Source organism: Limulus polyphemus, unplaced genomic scaffold, assembly GCF_000517525.1.
Source record: "Limulus polyphemus unplaced genomic scaffold, Limulus_polyphemus-2.1.2 Scaffold2063, whole genome shotgun sequence".
NCBI classification, from domain to species: Eukaryota; Metazoa; Arthropoda; class Merostomata; order Xiphosura; family Limulidae; genus Limulus; species Limulus polyphemus.
The window spans coordinates 53,000-79,853 of NW_013667673.1; the positions used below are offsets into that span (position 1 = coordinate 53,000).

The 26,854-nt window shown below is 30.0% G+C and overlaps 1 protein-coding gene across 3 annotated transcripts in view; it reads left to right on the forward strand.

Annotated features, from left to right (window-relative positions):
• The window catches only part of LOC106465825 (ectopic P granules protein 5 homolog), an 89,179-nt gene that overhangs the window by 20,311 nt on the left and 42,014 nt on the right, over window positions 1-26,854 (forward strand). The window contains exons 8-25 of one of the 3 annotated variants that reach the window (XM_022393774.1): window positions 609-720; window positions 1,457-1,574; window positions 1,969-2,128; window positions 2,627-2,770; window positions 4,130-4,281; window positions 5,526-5,677; window positions 6,968-7,108; window positions 7,432-7,596; window positions 8,094-8,216; window positions 11,701-11,978; window positions 13,746-13,886; window positions 16,598-16,718; window positions 19,608-19,841; window positions 20,682-20,705; window positions 20,893-21,129; window positions 22,624-22,787; window positions 23,830-23,990; window positions 25,514-25,607. In XM_022393774.1, the coding sequence (XP_022249482.1) occupies window positions 609-720; window positions 1,457-1,574; window positions 1,969-2,128; window positions 2,627-2,770; window positions 4,130-4,281; window positions 5,526-5,677; window positions 6,968-7,108; window positions 7,432-7,596; window positions 8,094-8,216; window positions 11,701-11,978; window positions 13,746-13,886; window positions 16,598-16,718; window positions 19,608-19,841; window positions 20,682-20,705; window positions 20,893-21,129; window positions 22,624-22,787; window positions 23,830-23,990; window positions 25,514-25,607 (2,721 nt within the window). The remainder of the gene's footprint in view (window positions 1-608; window positions 721-1,456; window positions 1,575-1,968; window positions 2,129-2,626; window positions 2,771-4,129; window positions 4,282-5,525; window positions 5,678-6,967; window positions 7,109-7,431; window positions 7,597-8,093; window positions 8,217-11,700; window positions 11,979-13,745; window positions 13,887-16,597; window positions 16,719-19,607; window positions 19,842-20,681; window positions 20,706-20,892; window positions 21,130-22,623; window positions 22,788-23,829; window positions 23,991-25,513; window positions 25,608-26,854) is intronic. The other 2 variants (XM_022393775.1, XM_022393776.1) reach the window with 2 other exon arrangements.

Genomic DNA, 26,854 nt, shown 5'->3' on the forward strand with positions numbered 1-26,854 from the left:
CAAGGAGGGAGGAAGAGGTCAAAAGCACCTGACTCTCCCAGGTCTTTAAGACCTAAAACCCGACAAGAGAAATGAGTGTGTGCTCTCACAGCACATGTCATGAAGTCATAAAAATGGTTTGAACAAGAGGTTGTACTCATGAAGTCAGAGAAAGAGAAGAGAAATCACATGTTGAACAGAACTTTGAGAACAAAGGACAAGAATTTCTTGTCAAATATAAACCTGTACTTTAAGATGGGCAGAAACATTTTACATTAAGATATTGTACTGGATATTGAATACTAGGTCTACAAAAACTGACATTTTCTATTCTTTATACCTCTTTTAAAGTTTGCAGAATTTTATGTAAACTTAGTTTTATTATTTTAATAGTTACCATAACTCTTTAAGTATTATACTGTATGTATGTATATAAATAGTGTTTCATCAAGCCTTTTGTCACTCATCATCTAGCCCAACTGATGAGTTCTGGTATTGAATGAAAAGCTTCTTGGACAAAAGGTAGATCTGAAATGCTATTTTTTCCTACGTCTGGACAAATTAATATAGATATGTAGAAAAACATTTACATTTAAATATTTCTATAGCTAGTATTATTATTACTCTAGGGCTCGAATGGATTTTCTTCTTCGTTTGAAATCATCAAAGGATAATGATTCAGCTGTGGTGGATCCTGTAAAAGACAGTGTGTGGGTGCTAGTTGATTCAGAGGGTGAAGAGGCAAGGGCTGGTTTGTTGTATACAGTTAACGTAACTTTATTAACTGGAATTGGCCATTGGTTATTGCTAAGTTTTGCAAGATTGCTTCTAGAACTAATGTTGCAAAAGTTTTAAAAGAGCCTATGTTCTTGTTATTTATTTGTTTAGTTATAACTAGCAAAAGATATTGAAATCTAGTATTGTCAAATTTCTTGTTAATTCACTCAAAGTAAATTCAGTAAGATGCATATATTTCTTCCTAAACACCTCATAGTTACAGGACTTCACATTTATGTTAAGAGTAAAAAACAAAGACAGCATTTTTTTCTCATAATGAAAGATAAAATCTTTATTAAAGATTTCAGCCAACTAGTTTTTGCAACACGGTTACCATCATCAGGGCTAGTAAGTACCGAGTGTTACCGAAACTAATTGACTGAAATTTTTTAAAAAGTTTTGATCTTTCTTTGTGTCAAAAAAATCAAATCATTTTGTGTCAAAATGTGTCTGAAAAGGAATTACGTCACATTTAGTTTAATATGTGTTGTACAGATAAGTTAAAATTTAGGACGGATTCATATCTTTATTCAGCAAATGAAGTTGCAAGTTATAAGGATTTTTATTAGATGTTTAATTATAATTTTGAGTAGATATAGTGTAATTTTGAAGGTTTTTGAATAATGATCATCAAAATGATGGTGCACTGTTGATGTAAAAATTGTCCTGTGGTCATTTATCAATACAAAGATCTATGTAGGATGAAGACCAAGAAAATCAGTGGTTTCACTGGCTGGAGAATGATATTGTAGCTTTCTTGAATCAGATACCCATTGCTACTCTATTTCGTCATATTTTGCTTATTGAAGCGAGAGAAGGTGAGTTAGTAGATCATGTTCCAAAAATATTAGTAACGTTTATATATGTTTATTTAGACTGTGTAAGTCAATGACCAATTTTTGTAACTATTTAACTTTTATTTAACATCAATTGTTTTTTTTTTAAATACTTAGAAGTGATACTTAGTTTGAAATAGAAGTATATAAATATATATTAATTTATCAAGCTCTGATAAACCAAAGTTTATTTAGTTCTTTTGAATATCTAATTAGATGTAACTAGACCATGATGGGACCCACTGCTACTGTTTGTGTTTATTTTTTCGTCATGTTGTTTAAATATTTTATGTTGTTTTAAGTATTGTATTATGCTAACTTTGTACCAGTAATACTTTATAGTAAATGTTTCTGTGAGACTATTTTTTGTGTATAGTAGATGTTGATCATTACGATATCCGATGTACCACTCCAAATGGTATGCTAAAAATTCTGGCATTCTCCACGCAACTTCTGAACATTTTCCGAGAAGGTTTAAAAAACTTCCACTTGAGACGTTACCGACAACTGACTAAACGAATCAGCAGGCTTATTAGGTATGGAAATGAAAAGTGTACAATATTGTAAAATCACAGTTAAATTGTTTTTAAAAAACTTTAAAAAGTGATAGTGATAAACATTTTAAAATTGCAGAAACTTGATACAAAGAACTCATTAAATTATGAGAGCATAAATTCTACTTCACAGTTTGTAAACAAATAAATGTTGTTTTATAAGTTACAAGATATAATTCAAAGTAGTATTTTGAAAAAGAAACAATAAAATGTACATTGTAAGTGAAGTCAGGTAATGGTCACAACATCAGCAAAGTATAACTGTGAACAGATAGAAAACAATTGTATCATGAAGGGTCTGCTGCTGTAACCACAAATATATCAGTCGTTGCTGCTATTTATTAAAAAATAAAGTATTTAGATTTAAGCAAATTTAAAAAATTAAAATTAAGCATTTCTTATAATAATAATGAACTTATGATATGGTTTCAGTGCATTGTAAAAAATGTATTAATGTCTTCTTTTTTTTCCTTTATAAAGACATACAATCCAATATGTATCTGATCATTGGTTAAACTTCAGGGAGTCCAATCTACTTACTGATCAGGCTCTTATGTTACGCCTTCAAGTGGAGTTTGATCAGTTTTTCTTACGGGCAGTTAACTGTATCTTTTCATCTCAGTGGTCAGTGACCATTTGTTTTTATTTTATTATAGTCACTTTTATTTGATAAACAACTTATATTTTTTATTCATTTGTTGTTGAGTGGGTGCTTGATTGTAGCTGGTATCTCGAAATATATGGCAAGCAAAATAAGAACTTATTATTTTACAAAATAAAAGTTATTAATGAAAAACTTGAACAATTTACAATCTTATTTTGAAATGAGATATCTTAATAGTCTTTTTAGAAATTTAGAAATCAGAAATGTTGTTAATCTCTAAACCTTTGTATACTGAACATCAAGCAGCTTTAGGTTTTTTTGATCTGGTATCCTTTGTTTGTCAATAAACTTAAAATGTTTTTCCTATGGAGGCTAGAAAAAAAAAACTCACTAGAAATATAGTATTATCATAAGTTTGCATGAAAGAAAAAATAATGCTTAAAGCAAAGGACGTCTATTAAAGTGCTGAGATTGACAAGTTTGTTACTTGAAGTCGGCTAATTTGACAAAAATGTTTTATTCAAAACTTTCCATAAAAAAATAGTTGGGAATAGTTGTTACTGTCTTTATTTCTTTTGTGGCCCAAAATATTAATTTTTAGGCTACCAGATAGGAGTTGTCTACTTTAGAAATAAATTAATTTTAAAATTTTGTTTTTTTTGTATTATTCATAGTTTTGTAAAATTATTTTTTGTTTATCCCTATTCTTTTTCTAGATTTTCTAGAAGTAATTTACAGTACAAGAAACTTAGTTTTTATAATGTTTTATTTCTAGCCTATTATTTTAACACATTTGAAAATTGGACCATTAGCTGTATCTGTTGGAACTTCTTTATTTGTAACTTTATTGAACTTTTTCATTTGGTATGTTTAAGCCTAATAATTTTCAATCTCTCTCTTGTCCCTGGTAGCTGAGTGGTAAATCACTTTTAATACGTGTATTGTGCGTAACATAGGCAACCTACAGTGTACATTTGTGCTTAATAACAAACATTCTCGCTTGTTATGTATAAGAAATCATTTCCAGATTATATGTGAACTTAACTTGTGGGTTATAATTTATCTCCTGTAATATCACATAATTTTGTATTTATAGACTTCTTTGAAACAGAATTCTTAAGTCAAAAGTTATTTACCCAACTAAATGATGGGTTATTCTTTTCAACTAACTACTTATCAAATGTTGCATTTGACCATTCAGAATGCTTTTCTAGCTAAAGCTGTGTTCTCTCTTAGCTTAATTGTTGAGCTTAAATGTCAGTGAAGATACACGAAGAAGTTGAAAATCTACTGAAGGATGGCTTATGACACATGCTTGACTTTTAATTGTTTATGATTTAATTTGAAATTTTTAACACATTGTTTTACTGCCCTTTAAGCCTAGGGGCTTGGCAGTTTATGGCAGTTTTACCATACACATGTGTATCAGCTCCAATGATGTGGAGGCTTCTGTGGCTGTTGCACAATAATTATCAGGAAGAACAAGTAGTAGCAGCATATGACGAGGAAAACTGGAAAGCTAGAGTTGAAGGTAGCTATTTTACAAAACTGGAAAGATAAAATTTTAAAAAAGCATATTATAAAACTGGAAAGCTAGATTCAAGGTAGCTATATTATTAAACTGGAAAGCTGGAGTTAAAGGTAGCTATATTATAAAACTGGAAAATTAGAGTTCTAGGTAGCTATATTATAAAACTGGAAAGCTAGAATTAAGTTTAGTTATATTATAAAACTGGAAAGCTAGAGTTGAAGGTAGCTATTTTATAAAACTGGAAAGATAAAATTTTAAAAAAGCATATTATAAAACTGGAAAGCTAGATTCAAGGTAGCTATATTGTAAAACTGGAAAACCAGAGTTCTAGATAGCTATATTATAAAACTGAAAAGCTAGAGTTAAGTTTAGCTATATTATAAAACTGAAAAGCTAGAGTTAAGTTTAGCTATATTACAAAACTGGAAAGCTAGAATTAAGTTTAGTTATATTATAAAACTGGAATGCTAGAATTTTAAGTTAGCTTTGTTTATACTCTTATATTTTAGTTTAAAGCAACAATGAAGCAAAACTCTTACTGTTAGCTAAATGGTATTCACAATAAACAAGCTAAATGATGGTATTTATGTTTGTTTTTTTCTTTAAAAAATTGGTTCAGTATTTTTTTATTTTGATAATTCCAAAAGCAGATAAGGTTGCTATTTTCTCTATGGAATAATCTAATATATATCTATTTCTTTGTTGCATAATGACTTCATATAATTAAAATAGAAGCCTTTTTTTATTTTTTGAAGGCAGAACATATCATAAGTATTTTGAATTTTGTTATGCTGAGAAATGCTGTTTACAGCAGAAGGCAAGAGAAATGTACATGTACTGATAATGATTGACGTAAACCAGCTAAAATAAATCATCAAAGTAAAAATTATGAAATTCACTTTGTTTTAATGATTTTTAAACTAAAGGTAATAGTCTTTTAATTGTTGTCCTCCAGCACATTATGAAAAGTAATTATCAAATTGGTCAGGGAATATTATCTAAGTAAATCCAGAATATAAACACAGCTAGGGTAGTCAGAGTTAGGTAATTAGAATTAATGGTTGAAATTGTGATATAAAATTCTCTTGTATGCTCAGCAAGAAGATAATTATATTGAAATTGCATAAGCTGTACTTGTAAGAAATGTGTTGAGGGGTATGTTTGAAGGCAAACTGATTCTGTAGAAGCACTCATATGAAGTATATGTTTGATTCTAAACAATTTTTAATTTTCTGTTTACACAGACAAATCTTTGAGATCTTTATTTGAAGACAACCTCCGAGACATGGAAGAATCTGAAGCTTTTTATCTTCTCACAGCTTTCGCCAATATGGCAGCTTCCCGCAGTGAAAAGGAAATGAGTTTTGTTGAAACTGTAGCTATAGAAATCTTTGAGGTTAGTGTAGGATATTACTTTTAATGTTTTTTTTCTTCTAATAATTTGAGGAAAGTGGTTAACTTTAGGATTATCAATGTGATCCATATGAATTTTTATTTAAAGGTATATACTTGTTTAACTTTGAAATGATTCTAGGTGAAAATAATAATATTAATATAAATAAAGCTTGAGCTATTTCTGAATATTGAATGATGCATGATCTTAACTTATCACTTTGTACTTCTGTATTTGCTACTTTAAATGTTTTATCTGTTCTGTTCTGTTTTTGTTGTTCTAGTTTTGAATTCCAGAAGTAGAAAAAGTTTATTACCAGGTTTGAGAAGGTCACAGAAATTACAATATGTACATTCTGAATAAAATGTGTGCTTTTTATCTGTTTTGCTTTTCTTGAAACACCTAAATACTCCTCTTGTGGTATTTAATATTTTACTTTTTTTTGTGAGAAAATTAATATTACTTATCTTAGTTTGTAATGGTAACAAATTAAGGTTTTGATTCTTAACCTACTCTCATTTAGACAAAGAAAAATCACAGAACAGTATTTGAAATTGATTGTAGTGCAGGGTGGAAAGTGAGCACACGAAAATGGTTTTAGTGCCTTTAAAATTATGTGAACTTATTGCTTTAACTTGAGCTTATTTGTCATTTTGACAAAGAAAATAAGAGAATAATATTCTCAGTGTATTTGTGGGATTGACTGTAAGGTATGTAACTTTCAAGTAGCTTTATCAAAGTATATCCTTAAGAAACAAAAACTATTAAAGCTTCTTTGATTATAAAATTTATTTTAAATCTGTGATTTTGCATTCATTGGTTCAGTGTAAATTTCTACAAAAGTCGGCTTATTAACTACTGATCATTAATTTTTATTACAGTGTAGGTAAAAGTGTTTTTTATGGAACTGTTGGTTTTGGATTTGAAAGGAAAAAATATAATTTAGTGAATAAAAGTCGCATCTGATTTAGTCAAAATGGCAAACTCCACTATTGTCACTGTTTATTGCAATTACTAAGCAACTATACAGTAAGTTTCAAGATAATTCATATTGACATTTTTGAGAACATCAGTTGCAGTATCCTCTTCTGTAGAAAAAGTTATCTACTTTGAATTAATCACTCATTGAATAACTGTCTTTTTATTTATATTATTGTTTTTTTTTTATGCATAATTTTATCATATCGTTATACACTTCTGTATGATTTACTAACAACTAGTAGACAATATAGAACTTGTATGAATATGTCATATGCAGTCTTTTAGTAAATAAAATGTGTTTTTTTTTACCAGATATCATTTGTGAACCAAGAACTTAGAGAAATGTTGTGTAAAGAAGGGCGCGACCTTTTGGCCTCACTAAGTCAGAAACATCCAGCAGTTGTCTCTTCTTTGTTGTCAGAAGTTCAAGAACACTTTGATAGTTTGGGCACGGTAGAAAGTTTTCATTGACTCTTTTCCTCATAGCATTAAAATTGTACAATATATAAAATGCACAGATATTTGACAATTTTTTTTGTCAAAAGTCTTCCCTTTATATCTTACTTATATCTTAGTTTTCCTCTGTAGGTGTGGGAATGGTTAAAGAATTTGTTTTTCTTATGCATATTTTCCAATTTCTGCAATTTTTAAAACGTTTAATAAAAATTATTTGAACAAAGATGGTCCTTTTTGTCAGATTATAAAAACAAATGTTATCTTGTAAGTTCTGAAAGGTTTTGTTTGGTAAAAAACATAAGGCATGTATTTTATTCTAGATGGCACTCTACCTTTTCCGAGTACTGTCTCTAAAACAGTGGCAACCACTGGACCAAGATCTGGATGTAATTTCCAACTGGTTGATATCAAATCCTCTCTCCAGTCCACAGAACCAACTTGCAAGGGTCATCTTATGTTCTCTGAACTGGGGTCCAAACCAACAGGTATTTATGCTAGTGTTAAAATTCATATTGGTTAGCTATCTAAGGTTGACAGTGAAACTTATTTTGTGTTAATGCAGTTTTTTCTTTTTCTGTTATCAAAGTTTGGAAAAGATATAACTTTTTGAGTTTTAATTGAATTTTTTCCCCTTAATTATATGCTTGGGTATAAGGAAACTAACTGGGGAAGGACATTTATGCAACAATACGTACAGTAACTCTGAGATATCCTCACAAAACCTGCTAATATTTTGTTAATGATGATAAGTATCTTGTACACATTATTTTAATTATGTTATTATGAAATTAACATAAATTGATAGTGAAGGTGTTTAATTAAATTTTGAAATTAATACAGTGACTTGTGCCAGAAAGTTTTTGAAGGAGGACCCATGTGGAAAGGGTTAATAAAGAAATTTGTATATTTCATATATAATAAAACACAAACTAGTATTAAGCATTTGATTTAAAAAAATGTAAACTTCCAACTTTGTTTACAGGGTACAGATCTGTACCTCAGTAAAGACATTCACAGACGAGTGGCTCTTTCTGTGGTTGAGGCTTACAGCAAGTATGGAGTAAGATGGGAAAAAGGAGGACTAGTCCATCAGAGTTTTCAACAGGTGAGCTAGTAAAAGAAATACCTGGAATATTTTCACCTTTATTCAAAAGTTATGATTTAGTTTTAACAGTGTGAAAGTGAACACAAATTTGATTTCAATGAATAAATTAAAGAAGCATTTTTTAAATTCTAGAATATATATGTTTATTTCCAGTATAACACTGCAAATCATCTTCATTCTGCCTACAAGTGAGATGCTTGGCATACTGTCTAATTGCTTTTGTACTTGACATTCATGTCTAAATACATTTTATATGCTTGTCAAAATAAAGTGAAATTTTGGTTTGTCTTGTTTGCAAGATTTAATAGAAAAACCAACTTTGATTGTATGAAAATTATTGCATTTTTTTATAATTTTGAAATAGGCCATAAAATCCTATCAGTGCATTTTACTAGTAAGAGTAAAACTGAAAAAAACAATAATTATGTCTGAATTATTGCATTTTCTTGTAATTTAGAAGTAGGCCATAAAATCTTATCAGTGCATTTTACTAGTAAGAGTAAAACTGAAAAAACAGTAATTATGTCTGTTTGAATTCTTGTAATTTAGAAGTAGGCCATAAAATCTTATCGGTGCATTTTACTAGTAAGGGTAAAATTGACATTGTAGACATAAAACAATTCTTGGAGAGTTTGTTTTAAAAAATCAACATACTGAGTAAAACAGTATGTTTATGGTGTTATATTATAGAAAGAACAGACAAGATAAGTACTTTTTTCAACATGCAAATACAGTTTGAGTTTCTGTTGAATATCAGCTGATAAATGAAACACGTCTTTCATCCTGTGTTTAAACAGAAGGGCAGGATTTCAGTAATAACAATTACAGCTCAGTAGTCATACGTCTCGTATGCTTATGAAGATATGTGTATAATCAGTACCATATAAAGAGCATTTTTAATTTTATATATATTTTTTTATCAGATTGACATTGCAGGCAATGAGAAAAACAGTTTGATACAAATATATAAGATGGACCTAGAATGTGGATTTTGGATTTTTGCTTATGTAAACTGTAAAATAGTATTGTGGTAATTACTACATACCTCACATTTTTTTGTATCTACAAAAGTCTCTTTTTCTTCTTTTAGAATCTAATTTAGAACATGCTAAATCTGGTTAGAGTTAATTTGCTAAATTTAGCCCAAAGTGTTACTTTATGTAAGAAGGTATAATTTGATCACAGAAACTATTTTATTCCTATTTACCTTGTGTAGAGCAGTCTGCTTAATGACTGTCGCAGGAATACTTGAAATCCAGTTTTCTGATTGGTTGATCACAGAGGGAATGATAATTATGGAAATGTTCTGGTGTTTTCAGACAGGTTCATTTATGTCCTAAAGAGCAAAGAGTTGCTCTTGAAGTTTTGTCCATATTTTTATCTTTTACCCATTACTTTTACTTATTATGTGTTTATCTTTACAGTTAATGGGTTTAGTTGAAAAGTAAAATAAAAATGCAGTAGCCTTTTTCACCTGTATGTTCTTTTTCTGTTTTTTTACACCAGATAGTATTTATTTTTGCTTCAACTTCACAACAAGTCTTGTCTCTTATTCCTCCACCAATGAAAATCTCTACACCTATTCTTCCACATTCTGGGTCCTCTAGTTGTTACAGAGATGAGTTAATTGTGTACTAGATTTATCAGTTTGAAACTCTTCTTCATTAACCCTTTCGAGATGGGTCACGGTTGAAAGGCCATGTCATCTTGTTTGTTGACTCGCATTCAAAATTTTATTGAACTATAGATTATGTATAGAACTGTAGATTATGATTCATATTTTAGTACTATACAATACTCAATTTCTTAATCTTAAAGTTAATATCAAAAACACAGATAAACATCGATTTTTGTGTGTCACGTGGAATGTTGAATGCAGCACTGGTTCAAATTAGATGTTTGTGAAGTCAAAATACTAAGTCTATAGTTTCGTATGAATTAGAAACTCAAATTACCGATATTGACAAGCTAGAGTATAAAATAAGAAGGTCTTATCTTTTCTATTTGCTAAGATGTTGCTGATGTAATAACTCAAACACAGTGGCACCCAGCCCACTTCTTTTAATTTTTGCACCCTTATATACACTTACTTCTATATATTACATAAATAACCAATTGGAAGCTCAGAATGTCCTCCTAGTTAGCTTTCTCAGCCATTTTAATGTGTTTGAACACCATTTCTTTCTTTAGAACCAAGATTTCAAGGAGGTAGGTTGTGTCTTTAGTCTGCTCAAAATTTCATATTTTTTAGACTAAAATACATCTCAGTTACTAAGCTTGATGAATTATAGTGGAATTCTATTGTATTAATGTAGTAATTTATGATTTTTTTAGTTATTCAAATGTATATATAAAACCTAAAAAAAATATATTGTTTCATATCCTCCATGTGCCAAATTTTTAAAGGCTTAGCAACCTATGTCAAGCAGAACAAAGGTCATAACTAGAAGAGATAATTGTTTGCTTTACTTCTTTATTTACTGTTCTATGTTTTAAGAAAAATAAGTTTAAGAGCTTATTTTTAAATAACAATAATATATGTAGATATATGATGTATAATAATTGAAATGTGAATGAATTTTACAAAACACTAGTATACTGAAACACAGCCAAGACAAGTTACTTTGTACAGACCAAAGGTTAGTTTTATGTTATTTGATACGAAAACATGAGTGCACGCGAGCCGCGTCATTTGAACTTCTGTATTGTTAACCAGGTATGGCTGAAAGGTCAATATAATAAAAATAATAAATATATATAAATGTATAATGTTAAAAGATTTAAGATATTTAGTCTAAACATATATGTTTTCATGTTATAATTTGTATTCATTCCAGAATGAAAGAGGCATAATTTATATTTATTTCCTAAGTTTTTATGGTGGTTGCGAGATCGGTCAAATCTGCCGAACCCGTACAGAGATTAATTACATAAAATAACAGATAAAATTAAATTTTTTTCTAAGAAATGTTTGATAACTATCTTAACATTATAAAGATTTTGCATTTAAAATTTCAAAATTTTCTGCTGCATAAAAGTATTTTTAATCTTAAAATGAAAATTACTCTGCATGATATATAGGCAACATGTGAAAAAAACAAAAAAGGGATGAGAAAAACATTGCTTTAAAAACCTTAAGACTGAATAAAAAAATTTGATATTTTGAGTATGAAAGCGCTTTTAAATTAGTAAGCAAATGTTAACAAAATTTGGCAGATTATCAGTAAACATTACAATTATAGCATGAAAACTATAACAAGCACAAAATGATCCCAGGGACCGAGCCCATGCTGAAAGAATTAAGGACTACTGAATAAGGAATATTTTGTCTTCTTTTGATTAATTGTAGTTATAAACCTGAGATTCTTGTATCTTTCTCAACAGTTTTTATGTTTTTGGGTAATAAACCCTACTTTTTTGTGGGTGCCCTAAATACAAAACAGTGACCTAAAATGTTTTTACGTGTACTTTCTCTTCTATACAGCTGACCCAACTGATAACCATGAGTGCTACTGCAGCAATGACTACAACAGAGCAGGGGTTTACTGTTTGGGCATGGGACTTACTTTTAACTCTTAGGCTTCACTTGTGTGACAGTCCAAAGACCAACTGGAGGGATGTGATAGAATGGCGTGATATCAGCTTGCAGACTTTACCTGACTTACACCAAAGCTCCTGGCTACATTCATTACTACGAGCTGTGCAGGATAAACAACCAGTTGCATGTTACGTAGCTATTGCTATGACAACTGTTGGCCACAGGTGAGAACTTGTTAACATTAATTCAATTTTTTATGTATTAGGCTTTATAGTTTATATAGACACCTGAATCTTTATAAAAACTGATAGGTGGGTTAAGCAACTTAATTAATAGTCATTACAAAAAACATGGTAAACAGTTTGCAAATGTAATTAATTTTCAGCAAAGTAGTTTTTAAAGAAAAAAAGTTTTTGTAAAAGTTCTCAAGTCATTTTGCCAGTAAGTACAAAGTGAGCAACTGAATGATTACAGAATGGTTAAGTTAACCTACTTGCATGTATTCTGAGCTTGAACATGTCTTAGCTGGGTATTAAAATATGGGACATAATTCTAAATAATTAGTCTACCTTTCTGAGAGGATCTCATTAGGGAAAGCTGGTCTTTGTCAATTAAAGAAAAATCTTATTTTCAAGACCTTCTCCTTCAAGACCTGTTTAAAATTTTTTTTAGGAATAGTAGGAAAATTTCAAAAACAACAACATATTTTTTTATCTGTTGTACTTAAGAAAATATTTCTACAAACTGAAGTTACCAAATGTATAAGACAATGAAAATTTTGATTTTCTTCATCTATATACCTACAAACACCAAATAGAATTACATTCACAAGGAAACTGTGAAAACGAATAGAAATAAAATGTCACAAGCAGGATATCAACCATAGTAAACTGATGTCAAAGTATTAAAAAATTCTTTTTTTTTCCATCTCAAAATTCATAATATTGTTAAAAATGCTTTGTAATTTTTTATCTTATTTTTGAATTTCATTATTTTTAGATGTATTTAACAATTAAAGATAATATTCAGTTCTACATTGTGTTTTATTCAACTAATTCCACTGGCTCGTGTTAACTAGAGGTTTAATATTTGTCATTGTGATGTTTTAATTTTATTCTATGACAATGCATTTGTTAAAATCATAATTTTTGTAAATTAGTGTAGTTTTATTACTTTTTCATTTTTAAACTAGTGTAAATGTTAATTAATTCTACAGTCAGTTGTATTTTAAGTTAGTACTATTTTTAAACTTCTTAGAACTTTTTATCCAATTGATATAAAATCATGGGTTTAAATAAAAAATAATGGTTTGAGAACTTAGTGAATATTGATCACGTTTAACCTATAAACATTTGGTTATTGGAATACCTTTAAACTTAAAGTTATTTTTCTTTTAAGATGCATAGATTTTGTATTTGTAACTCCACTGATGACTAAATAAAGATCTGTTGGTGGGGATGGCTACTAGGGTTACTGATGGTATTTCTCTAGTTTACTTCTTTATTATATCGGGTATACATACACTCAGTACTGGCATAGTTAGGACAAAAAAAACTATTAATATTCATAACTGGTAAAACATTAATTCTATAATTGCATTTCATTTTCAAATCCCATCAGTCATATGAATGATTTCTTTTTCACATATTGTTTATACATACTTTCAAGATACATACTTGTATTGAGTGAGATGTTTTGAAGTCACAGGCTACTCATTGCTTTTCAATAAAAAAAACTAAAATAGAAAATAAAATAAAATGATATTTAAATAATTACACCTAGTGGGCAAAAATAATTTTATTCTTATGTATTTTTGATCTTTATGTTACCACTGGCTTATTTTAGAAAAATATAAACACATTTTTATGTTCATAATTGCTAGAAATCAATAAATGAATCATAAAAATGATTTGTTAACTTTCATAATCCTCGCCGTGCATGAATACATCTGCCGGCTACACTACTTGAGGTGTGTGCATTTTATTTTCCAGCACTGAGGCTTTATCTAAGGATGGATTCCGACTTCTTACTGCCCTTATGTTAAGAGAACAGTACATTCCAGCTATCCATGTCTTGTGTTGGATAACACTAGTCTTTGTAAAGAATATAGGAGCTTTAATGACTAACAAAAGGTGAGAGTTTAAAAAGTTTGATTTAAAAAATGAAGTTTATTAAGAAGACAGCCAGGCTTTATTTTCTTATCAGTTTGTTGTGTTTTGTTAATAAATATTTTTATGACAATACCACTTTTGAGGAAAAAAGTTCTTAATATTCAAAATGTATATCTCACTTTTTGATATGATTGTCTTTAAAATTAACCCTCCAGTAGCTAAGTGGTAAGTTTGCATGCTTACAATGTTAAAAAAGTGGGTTTCAATACCCATGTTGGGCAGAGCATGGATAGCCCATTGAGTAGTTTTGTGCTTAACACCCAACCAAATGTTAAAATTAATTTTAAACCAGCATTAATGCGATCCTGCTAAACTTGTCATATAATACTTACAATGGCAATACTGATGCTAAAAATGTCTGTCATACATTAAGAACTTCGGATGGAAAGTAAAGAAGAGTGTCATTCAATCTATATCTGTTATATCATGTGCCGATGAGGCCTTTCACATAATGCCAGGAGTCTTCAGGCTGGCCTGGGATACTACAAATACAATAGTGGTTAAGATGCTATTTATATTAGCAAATTGCTTGACAACAACTGTTAGAGTGTGAACTGGATTGAGTTGGTGAAATGTATTCAGTTGTATTTATGAACATCATTTTCAAATTTACTGCATCATGTTTTACTTAAATTTACATAAATGCCTTTAACTCATTCTATTTATTCAACTAAAAAATTTAAAAAAAGTGATCTAAAGGCTATATTACATCATCTAAATGAAGTAATAAATTACTTTCATTCTTGATTAGTTATTTTCAAAACACTTTTAAGGTTGGAATTTCTAATCTGTTATTAACACCAGACAGGTATGGTACTTCTATGTAAAGCTCAGTGTGACTTTAGTTCCGAGAAAATAAGTTAAAGCCTTTCTCATGGTTGAGGGGAATTGGTAAGGTATGTAGTGTTAAAGAAAAAAACCAACTTGATAAATTAATAATAGATCATATAGTTTTTTTTTAAATCAAAAATATAAAAATTGGAGTAATGACGGTTGGTCTAGAAACATTTCATGGAATACAAACACACACATTCACACACGAAGTACTCGTCCATCCAGAATTTATTGAGAAACCTCACAAACTTAATATAATATATTTAAGAGCATTTATGATAAATAAGTGGAAGGCCCCCTCCCCCAATTGGCTCAAAAGTAATTCTGAAGGAATGCTCAAAATCAGGTTTCAAAAGCTGTGGTGGGCAGAGCACAGATTTCTCATTGCCTAGTTTGGACTTAACAACAAACAAGTTTAATAAGTGGGGAATTTGATCTTCACAAGCTTATGTAACTTTGTTATTGTTTGGATTTTAGTTTTTTCCTCATACCTAAGATTAATTAATGTCAAGTGTGTCATTAGAAAGCTGTCTAAATATCCCATTAGTTATTATTTTGTTTCTTGGGACCTTTCGTGAATTAGTAAAATATAACTGAGTGTTATCTCGCACTGAAAGATTGCATTCAGCTCAGTCAGGTAGCACTACTCTACTCTGTTAACTTTATACTAAAAGTGCAAATTCAAGCCTTAAAAGTTTAATTGAATATGCAGTGTTTCAGTTTCATAAATCATAAACAAATGTTCACGACTATGGTAATTTTATGTGTATTTAAAATTTAAAAACCAAGTTCTTTCACAGTCGATTGCTTTTCACTGTCCCTAACAGTAAATTTATTTTAATTTCTTCATTTTGGGATTCTAAATGCTTCCGCAAAATATTAAAGTTAAAAAAAATCATAAAAACTTGACCACGGCCAGTTTTTCTGTCTTCAGTATTGTTCAGTTTTCTCTTTACTGAGCAATAATCATTAAATTTCAGTAACAACTGGTAATTCACAATTGTATGAATTCACTTTAATATTTTCAACATATATATAAAAGCTGTTTAGGGTACTCTTTGTATTTATATTATCTTGGTTTCTAATGGTTAGAATGTTTGAGCTATAAATATTAGGATTGATGATTGACATTCCGTTGCGGCAAAAATACATTTTGCACTTTGATCCCACTTTCTGATCAGACTTTTAACTAGCTGCCTTTCCTATAGTGTATCAGTTCAAAATTGTGAAGAGTTATGTGCTTATAGTCGTTTGTGTTGCTTTGTATGAAAATTCTAAAATGGATCATCTACCTCTAAAGACAAGCTTCACATCAACGTCAAGTTAGATCTTTTAAAGTTTAAAATTAAGTATAAGTGGATTTGTAACTCTAAAGATTCTCTGAAATTAGAAATCATATTCATTTTCTGTGCATTTCTTAGAGGAAGTATTTCTTTTCCAGGCAAGACAATACAACAGTGTAAACTAGGATAAGAGTGTGCAAATAATAGTTAACAGAGATATATCAGTATGTACCTGCTTTAATATTCATTAAAACATTTTACCTCTTCAACATATTTCAGTTATTGTGAAATTTTTAAACTAATGATGAGTAGCATTAATCTGTCAGTTTTACTGTGGTATTTAACCTACTTCCTGTTTTTGTATACTCTTATTCATAGCTCTTGTTGATTTATGAGTATAGTAAATTCCTTGTTAACATAATTTCAAAACAGTAAATTCCTAACCCTTGTTAAAAGAATATAATTCAACCCATTGTTAGTGTGATTTCACACTAAGTCAGATAAAGTTAAATTGATGTTTGAAATCAGTTTTGTGATCTGTTTTATTTTTATTAGTTTCCTGTCAGATCTCCAGTATGTTGTGACTGCTGATGTCACGTATATGAGCATGGCTAAAAACCTGGTTTCCCCAGAATTTCCGGGCACAGTACTGCATCGAGTAGCTGCTATGTTGGTGGTAAGTAAAGTATTTAATTTTACAAAATTTATGATTATATTGGAAATGTATTAGAATGTTTGTATTGATTTTACCAGTTGTTACATTTTGATATTAATGGAAAGAAAATGTTACATAACTGTTGAGTTGAAGTAAAAATAAGTAGAGCGATGATAGGCTTTGTGGAGAAGTTTTAAAAAGTAACATTGAATTTTAATGATATGTTTGAAGTGAGTATAACTGATAGCATAAATTTGAATTCTTTGCCAAAATATTGTTGTTTTAGCAGTTAAGGTTTTGTTATATATTTTTAAATGCTTATGTAGAACATTACAGCATGCTTTTTAATGATAAATTTGTTATCCCATAATCTTAGTCAAGTCACTGTATATATATATATTTTTTAACCTTAATCACTAAATTTCTCTGAAGGTATTCTGATCGTAAGACTTTTATTTGTTTTAATATATGCATGTAATATTGATATTATACTATAATTAGAAATAGGGTCATGATACCAATGAATATTTTACATACATAAAAATATATTGCCTTTAAAGTCATTTCATGCTTGATTCAAAACATAGACCCTGATTAAATTTCCTTTTCCAATATGATAACTAACCTCTTCTCACAAAACAGCTTTCCTCAATTTAAACTGCTCTCTATCTGCATAAATTTTGTGCCCACCACTAGCTTTTATGCTTACACATGTTTTCCATGTGGTATAGCTGCATTGTAGCATGCAAATAAGCGTGTGACTACCTTCCACAAATAGAGTGCAACACACCCTCTTAATGCAACTGATTCCCTTTATGCGATAGAACCCAATCTTCATTTCTCAATTTGGTACAACAATAATCAGTTGTCTCACTCGCTGCTTCTTTAATTATTTTTTTTCTAACTTTGCTTTTTGGTTTTGAGCTTCAAAAAAATGTTTAGATTTGAAAAATTTTAAATTTTGTTTATCATCTTTTTCATGTGCTTTTATTACTGCTTCACATTGAGTTAACTTTGTATAATTTCTGTGAAGTTTTCTTACACAGTTTCAAGTCATTACCACTACAGCTTCAGACACTATCAGTGACCAACAACTTATCTCAATGGCTTCAGGTCTAATGTTATTGGCTAAGAAAATTTTGAGGTATGTCTTATTCTTTCTGATTCCCCAAAGGACAACGAAGACAAACTGCCAAAGACATAGTGAGGAGACATTTGTATCACATTATTTCCTTTGTTCGGCAGTTTCCTTATCTGCTGGATATCATCTACTTCCAGTAGCCATCCTTCACTCATCAGTTTATCTTTGGGTTGATATGTGTCTTTTCAGGGGCCTCACATTTTTGGGGATCCCGCTCTGTGGTGAGTGGTGCCTGTCCAGGTACACTAACTCTTAAATCTGCACTGTATGATGAGTAACATTGTTAATGCTCACTGTTGAGATGGGGGTGTTCACAAGAACACTTTTAGGTTCATCCTTGCAGTGTTTTGCTTCATAAATATGTTCATCAAAGACCCTATACTCATGGTCACCCATTGCATTTTCTTTGGTGCTGCATTCCTCTGGACTCTCCAACACATCCCCCCCCTTCTTCTAATGGAGTCCTTACAACTTACCTATTCCAGCTGTTTGGGTGGTGGACCATGAAGGCTTCCTCCTGAGTGTGTTCAATTCCACTCAGTTGAAAGTAGGTCAGTGTTCTTCTGCCAGTGTAGGTGGCATGAATATCCTCTTTCCACAGGTCAGATGTACAATTCCAGATGCCATACGGTGTGGAATTAGTTTTTCCATCACATTTCTTTATGCAGTTCACCCCTCCGAATGGGAACCCTCCTTTCTACTGCGCCTTTCTGTTGGTTATGCACACATGATGGCTTGGGTTCTTGGAATGGAAGTACTTCTTCTTTTCTGGTTCCTGGGTCTGAGGTGAATGGTAGAGGACCCTCCTCCTACCATGGATTGATTGATCCAATCTTGGTACTGCTAGTTTTGGACTGGAGATAACCTCCCACTTACGGTCCAACATGCACTAGCTATTCTACACCAATGGTGCTTTTTGTGTCTCATTTTCCACCCATTTTGTGACACATTCATTCATCTCAGTGGAAGAGTATATCTGGTTGAGATATGGTACGGTCTCTCACATGTATGTTTCCTCCACATTGAGATGTCACACTCCTTGAGTCATCTTCCAACACTTTCTGGGGGACTCATCTAGGTAACTTTTACACCGGTCCCTCCACTGGGCCAGTGTGGGATTCTAGCTCTCATATCAGAAGTTAATAAATTCCCACACTGAAAATATATATCTGATAGACACTTAACTCTGCTCACACTTCCCACCCATCTTCCCCACTTCTGGTGTGTTTTTTGGTGCATAATCTCAAAGTGAAGATTGGGTTCTATTGCATAGAGGGAGTTAGCTGTGCTAAGAAGGTGTATTGCACTCCTATTGGTGGAGGGTTGTCGCATGCTTATTTGCATGATACAAAGCAGCTATATCATGTGGAAGTAACTGGAAGCATAAAAGCTAGTGGTGGGCAAAAAATTTGAACAGATAGAGGGCAGTTTAAATGAAGGAAAGCTGGCTGTTTTATGGGTGGAGGTATAGAATTATATTTTCAGTGTATGAAAGTATTAACTTTGGTGTATTTTTTGTAAAGGATGTTTAATTAAATATAGCCACAAAACAGAAGCAGGAGTATCTTCAGATTTTACAAAGTTTCTGCATTTTGTGGTCTGGTATACAGAGAAATCAACCACTGCTTATTTTGACATTAATCAGTAATAAACTAATTAATGTAACTATTACAATGTACTACTGTTTCCACTTTGTTCAATTACTTATTGCTTAGGTGTAGTTAAAAATTTCTGTTTGTAACTCACACATATTTTTTTTTACTTTAAAGTACCAACTACATACTGTTAGACAACAAGCAAGTGATTTGGCAGAGAAAGTTTTGAAGTTATGGCTTCAAGTTCTGAGTCAACTCCCAGACATTGGTAATGAGAAAGGAGGACTGTTTGGTAAACTTAAAGGACAAGACTCTGTGTTTTTTCTGTTAGATGTGATCACTAAAGTAGCCTTTCTGGACCAGTCACTTTTACATTCACTTATGAACACCATAAAAGAAATTTCTAAGGTAAGAGCTGATAAAAACTATATTATATATTTCAACTTATATTCTTTGCAATAAAAGTGCAATCTCTTGTTTCAGAACAACTAAATTTGTGATTAAAGAATATGCAGTATTTATAGTTTTGCTGAAAAATATTTTAAAAAATGATGGATTATAATATTTATCTTTTTGTGCAGTGACTCATCGGGAAACATTTTTATGTATTCACATCCTACCTTTGATATTTTATTTCAGTGTTGAAGTTGTTAGTGATGTGATATGGTAATAATACAAATTTCTTAAGTTTTCTTGTACTTATTAATTTAATTGTACAAAACCAAACCTGATGTTAAAATAATACAACAGGACAGACATTACTGTCATATTTCTAAACTTTTATCTCACCTCTTGTTTAATAACTGTCAATAAAAAATAAAATATTTCTTCTAAGTACAGAAAATTTGGTATCTTTATCATCATGTTTTTTCTTACATTAAAACATTTGATTATCATTGGACATCTGGATTGATATTATCTACAACTTCTTAGCCTGAAGATGAAAACTGTTTATTTAAGTTCTGAATGTGTGTGTATTTAAAACCATGCAATTCTTTTAACATGTAAGAGGAGTTATTTTTAGTATCCAGTTTTTATTAGTTGAGAAATCAGATGTAGTGCCAAAGTAATCATTAATATCAGCCTTACATTGTAGTACACGCAAAAGATACAATATCAAACATGTCTTAAAAAGTACTTTGTTATTATTCTTCAAGATAATATTTCTTTCTATCTTTTTTAATTAAATTTTAAATCTGTTAGTATTGTAAGAAAACTTTTTTCTTTGCTTTCATTGCTTCACTGTAGGCTCCAGAGAAGATTCTTGAAGAGGTCAGTTTTATATCTGTATGGTTTCTTGTACATCATGAGCTGTTCTACATGCATGCAGTTGTTGTGTACAATTGTGATTATTTAAGAACTATGAATACAAAGTGTTCTTGTGAAAAATAAGTTAAAGTTTACATACTGCATCTAATTTCTTGCAGTGAAAAGTTAATTTATTTATACATTTATATAGCCAGTAACTCCAGTGTCATCAGGTGGTGTATTTTCATCATTAGCATCATTTATTTCAAGTGGTGGAGGAAATAAATGGCCATCACTCCTTCCACTGAACCCCCTCCCAAAATTTCCATGGTTTGCATGGAGCGTCTTGTGTGTTGAAACTAACGAATCATCATCTTCATCATTATGGAAGGGGATTCTACAAGAACTGGAAAGAAATCCTGAGCAAGCAACTACTGTGGCCATCAAGGTAGCTCAGGTTCATTGTTTGTTGTTTTAAACACATGGCGAATCATGCATGGTTGTGACCTTTAATGATAGATATTTTGCACTTGAAATTCTCTTTCACCAAATTCTAATTTTTCTTTGTTTTGAATTTTAATATTTCCTGAATTCAGTAATTTTCTAGGTTAATTATTTATGATATAATTCTCATTAAAATATTTACGTAGTTTCAGACAGATGTAAACTAATCTTAAAAGAAAGTTACGTTAATTCATATAATAAAATACATCTAGTAACAACTGGATCGTTGAAACTGATATTGAAGTAAACTTATTAAAGCTCTTGTACAGTTTTTAGTGTGTTTGTATCTGCGTTCACCATGCGTTATGATCACCAAACTATATAGTAGACAAAATTAAAACTTATTGAATCAAAAAATATCATATATAATTTTAAAGTTTAACCTGTTTCTAAACACTAGTAGATAATCCCATGTTTTTTGTTTTTCTTATTGGCTATTTTTCAAGGAAAAAACTGTGTCAAACTATCACAATGTCAGTGCTTAAGCTTATAGCTTTTTTGTTCTAATCACATCAACTTAACTTTCAATTTGGATCCCAGAGCAATATGAAAAGTGTTTTCCACAGCTAGTACTGTAAAGTTTTCACTCTTGAGTTCCTTTGTTACATTTGAAGTTGAATGTGACATTATTTCTCTAGGCTCTTTAATTTAAGAAATGATTTTCAAGAGTGGAATTTATATAAATAAAATATATTAATAATCTTTTGATAATATTCCCATTCTCTGAACATTGTAAGATAAATACACTTTGTAAACGTTGATAAAAAAATAAATGTACTTTTAATTATTTGTACAAGATACACATGTGGGGAAAATTCAAGAAGTTTAATCTCAATGTAATGTTTTCGAAAAGAGTTAAATCATATCTGCTACTCATTAAACCACTACTAGTAAAAAGATACGGAGTGAATTATCCATGTAAACCCATGGTCATTAGTTCTTTATTTTCACATTATTAGACTTTCTTTATCAACATTTTGGCTTTCTACCCCATTCAGATAATGTGTGTGTGTGTGTGTTTTAAGACTATTAGTCAATTTCTCTAGGTTCACTAATGTGTAGCCCAAGTTTCGTAACAAATCTTCGAAAGATTTTATCAAAAATGTTTTTCATAGACAGCACTCTAAAGGTTTAAATACATTTTCTTTATCAATTTTATTTCTTACATTTTAAGTTTAATTTGCATTAGCCTGCACTTTAACTTTCAAAATAGACTATGAAGATGTATGAATTGTTTTCAAATATCTCTTGTTGTGTCTGATTTGCATGTTCATTGGCTGCTTGATTATCATTTTCCTTGATTATATCATTCATCCATCTCTCGTGTGTAAAGTATTTTACAGCTTTTGATTGTATCAATAATATGAATATTTATAAGTGAATAAATTGGCAAAAGTAACAAAAAACACAAATGTTTTTATTGTTATTATTATTTTAGAAAGTGGCCACTGCACTAAAACTTCCCATTCCACCGATTGACCAGTTACCTATTTACCGATGGGCTCAACAAGCAGTAAGCACACCATTGGACAGTCCTATTTTGCCACTTCTTTGGCAGAAGTTTTTTACCTTTTACCTCCAAAGAGTTCCCAGAGAAAGAGGGTAAGTTTATTATAGATTCCAGTGTTGTGTTGTCAAAACTTTTTATTAAATGATGTTTAAGTGTCATACATACGAGACTGGATATTTTTTGTTTATTTCAAATGATGTTGAGTAAGTTATATAATTATTAGATATTGAATCGAAAGCTGTTGCTCTAAGAATTTAACTTACAAGCAGCTCTTTTTATAAAGTTTAATATGGCCAAACATGCTCACATTCTTATTGCGGCTTTGAAATTGAGCAGTTTATAAGTTATGAAATTTATAAAATCATGTGTGTAGGATATGTGTTTTCATATTCTTCGTGCTTCACAGAAAGACATTTAAAGACAAAAATAACACCCACAAAAAATCAAATGTGGACTTTTATTCAGCATTAATTGCTTTTTGCACCAAAATTTTATACGTATGAACTTTTTAAATTGGCAGACAATAAACATTTAAAACTGATATTTTTTATTTTTGCTTTGGAGGTCAACAGAATTATGGTTTGGTTTTACTATTAATGAAACTCTTAACAAGTAACTCTTAGTTAATGTAACCCAACCTTGACAAGTTCTTTAGTTAACACTCCAGTAAAATAGTAGATAAGGTGTGGAATTAAATTATCAAGAAAAAAATTATTTAAACTTTTTTACTGCAAGTAAAAAAACCTGTATCTACAAATTTTTACTATCTTTTATACTCTCTTAATGTTTGATATACTAGAAAAAAAGATGAAAATCTGTAGTGTGACACCTCAAAAATTTGTTGGTAGAAACCCATTGTAAAGTTTTATTTATAATTATATAATTTTATTTATACAATATTTTTATTGTTAGGTCATCTTATCACTTTGTAATGTATTTTTATGATTTTAATTAATCTTATAATTTTTTTTATTAAACTTGAATTTAATTTGTCCAATCTTTGAGGATTGTTTCTTTTAATCTTCTTTCACATTTTAAGTAAATGATATTCCTAATGAACTTAATGAAAAGTCCAAGGGTTTCTCTAAAATGAAAGTAATCTGGCCAAGAATACAGAGTTTTTATTTTTTTCAGAGCTCCAGTTAGAGGTAGCCTTGGGAACAGATTTTTTGACATGGGCTACTTTAGTGTTTTGAAGAAGTTGAAAAGAAGGTTGAACGAGACAGCTGACTGGTATCATAAAAAATATGAAGAAGCTGTGATTATCCTCGAAAAGCTGGAAAATGTGGAAATTGGTAGTTTGTTTTTGTAGAAATTAATGAAAAGGATTAGTTTTTAACAGCTGTGCAAATAAAATAAATAAATTTCCACATAGAATTATTTTATCAATACTAGCTGTTATATGTAAAATAAAGTTGTAATCAGATTATTAAGATTAAGATTTGTAGTCATGCTGTGAAGAGAGATCAATAATAAAGTTTTTAGATAAGGTACAATGTAAGAGAAAAGTTTAAAAAAATATCTAATGTTTTGTGATGGGCTTTTGAATCTGTCTTTTTCAAATGGATGCAGTTATGAAAAAGAAATAGAACTTTCTAAATGTCAACTAAAAGAAGAAAGTGGTTCTATTTGTTTGTTGTAGACTTTTTTTTTTTATTAATCTTTAGTAATTGGTATATATAACTTGATATGGCAAAAATTTGTAAATGGTACAAGTAACAAATAAAATAATTATGTTTTATTATGTTTACAAAGGTTGTTTATGCTGTTTTCATTATGTTAGAAAGTAATATGTTTTTAAAATAAGTTTAGAAACCTTCATCAACTCGGGTAGAAAAACTTGTTCAAAAGTGCTTGAAATACAAGATGCAATCACATTTCAAACAACTGTTAGGAAGGTTCCACTGAATTAAGTACAGTAGCTTTACAGTATTTAATGGGTTTCATGATACCAAGCAAACTGTGTGACATCTATTAACCAGTTTAAAGCAAAGAGCTAAGGATCTTTAATTGTAACTTAAAATTCATCATATCACATGTATTTAAAAGAAAAATTTCTAAGGTATATTAAAACCTGAACAAAGTGTTAGACATAAAATTTTGTATAAAATAGTAGCTAGTATTTGAATGTATAAACAGCAAAATCAGAAATTTGATCAACTGACCCATTGGGCAGTCCATGGGTCATGAAGTATCTTAGCACTTCAATGTTTCACATCATACATATAGTCTGTTTTACAAAATTATTTCAAGTAATGTCCAAAATGTTTAAGCATTTCCTAAGGTTATCCTACAAATGTAAAAAGCTACAAAATTTACGTTCACAAAAGTATTATATGTTACTTCTCAAAAATGATTTTTAAACTTCATAGCATGTGACTAGTACCTCTAGTACTGAAAGATTTTTAGACTAAGATAAAATTTATACCAATCAATTTAGACCTTTTGCCATTGTTGGATTTAATAAAATGATAGCGCATGTTGCATGATAAAAACAACGACCGAGGTTTATAATAAGTAAAATTAAAATTCTTAGAGTGTAAAGACAGAAAATCATGAAATGCCAGTGAAAGCTGTACCATTAACGTTGTTTTTATATATATATATATACCTATGGTGTTAGAAATAAAATTATCCAAATTATTTTAAGTCAACAAAGTGATTGGGAATTTATGCTGTACCTGTTGCAAGTATTTTATCCATTTATAGTTTCCTTTCAATTTCTGTATTAGTGTATGTTAATTATAGCTTCAGGTTCCTGGTATAGAAATTATTGTTGTAGTTGTTTTAATTTTATACTTCTTTCTTTTTTTTTCAGATTCTGATGAAGAAGTTTTTGCAAATGATGACAGTCGTGCCAAACTAAGAGAAAAGAAATTAGCAGAAGTAGTCCACAATGACAAGTTGATGAGGTGATTTTTTTAATGTATGTGTATATGACAGGCCTTTGAAATCCTGAAGGTCATGGAAAATGAACTCTTAAAAGTTTCATTAAAAAAATGTCATATCAAATAATCAGCATGATTTAACCCTTTTGTAATGAGCAGGTACAAATTACACCAAAGGATACTTGTACAAGAATACTTACTGTAATTCTGAGCATTCTTTACATATTCTTTTACAAGTAAGATTTTTTTAATATTATGAGTATGATAATAAGATTTTCTACTAAAAATATTTTATTTATCTATTTAGTTATTTGCACTCAAACTCTGAATAGTTCGTGTGAAATAGAAATATGTACATACCTTTTAATGCTTCGTTGAATAATCTAAAAATATTTTCTTTGGGTCATGTGTAATTTCACGTCTTTATCTTTTGACTTATAGTTTATTTTTAATGTTTTATTTCCCTTCCTGTTCTTTACCGTTGATTATTTTTGTCGACGTACTTCAACCGGTGTCCGCAAGTGATAGAATGGTATGATCAGCAGAGATACTTTATCCTCCAGCAAAATCTTTTTTTGTACTCGCATGGTAATATAACAAATGAGGAGTGAGGCAAAGCTTTGGTTATTTTATAAAAATTATTAAACCTTTCAAATATACATTTTAAAACACAAATATTACATAATTAACTAAAATATAAAAGTGAAACCTAAATACAATTTAACCGTCTCTCTAACTATAACATATTTAGGTAAGACACAACCAAAGTACTATTGTAATGTTTTAACCCCTTCCATGATTTGTCTGAGATAACACAGGCACCATCCACATTTCAAAAAATACTTGCCAGATATTATTTGGGTAAACCATTTCTCACCATATTTTTAATTATTTGCCCAAATTTATTTATTTACACATTACCATTTATTATAATCAGTACTCGCTAGATGACATTGGAAATGCTGTTTGTGCTGATCTCTGTGGGATTTATTCTGAGTTATATATCATAAACACTGGAGAAAAAGCATTCCTATTCTTTACAGTAGTTTCATTGAAATAATATATACACCTGGAAAAAAGTTAAGCACCCCCAAATATTTTTCAGGATTGCTTATTGAAAATAAGGTTTAATTTTCATGATGTTGAGCAATGTTCTTAATTTCAAACATAATTAAAAGGATGTGAGTGTTCAGGTGTGACATTTAAATCAGGCGCGTTTTTTTCCTCACGTGCAACTTGTTCCCTTCTTCACGTCCAATATGCACTATTTT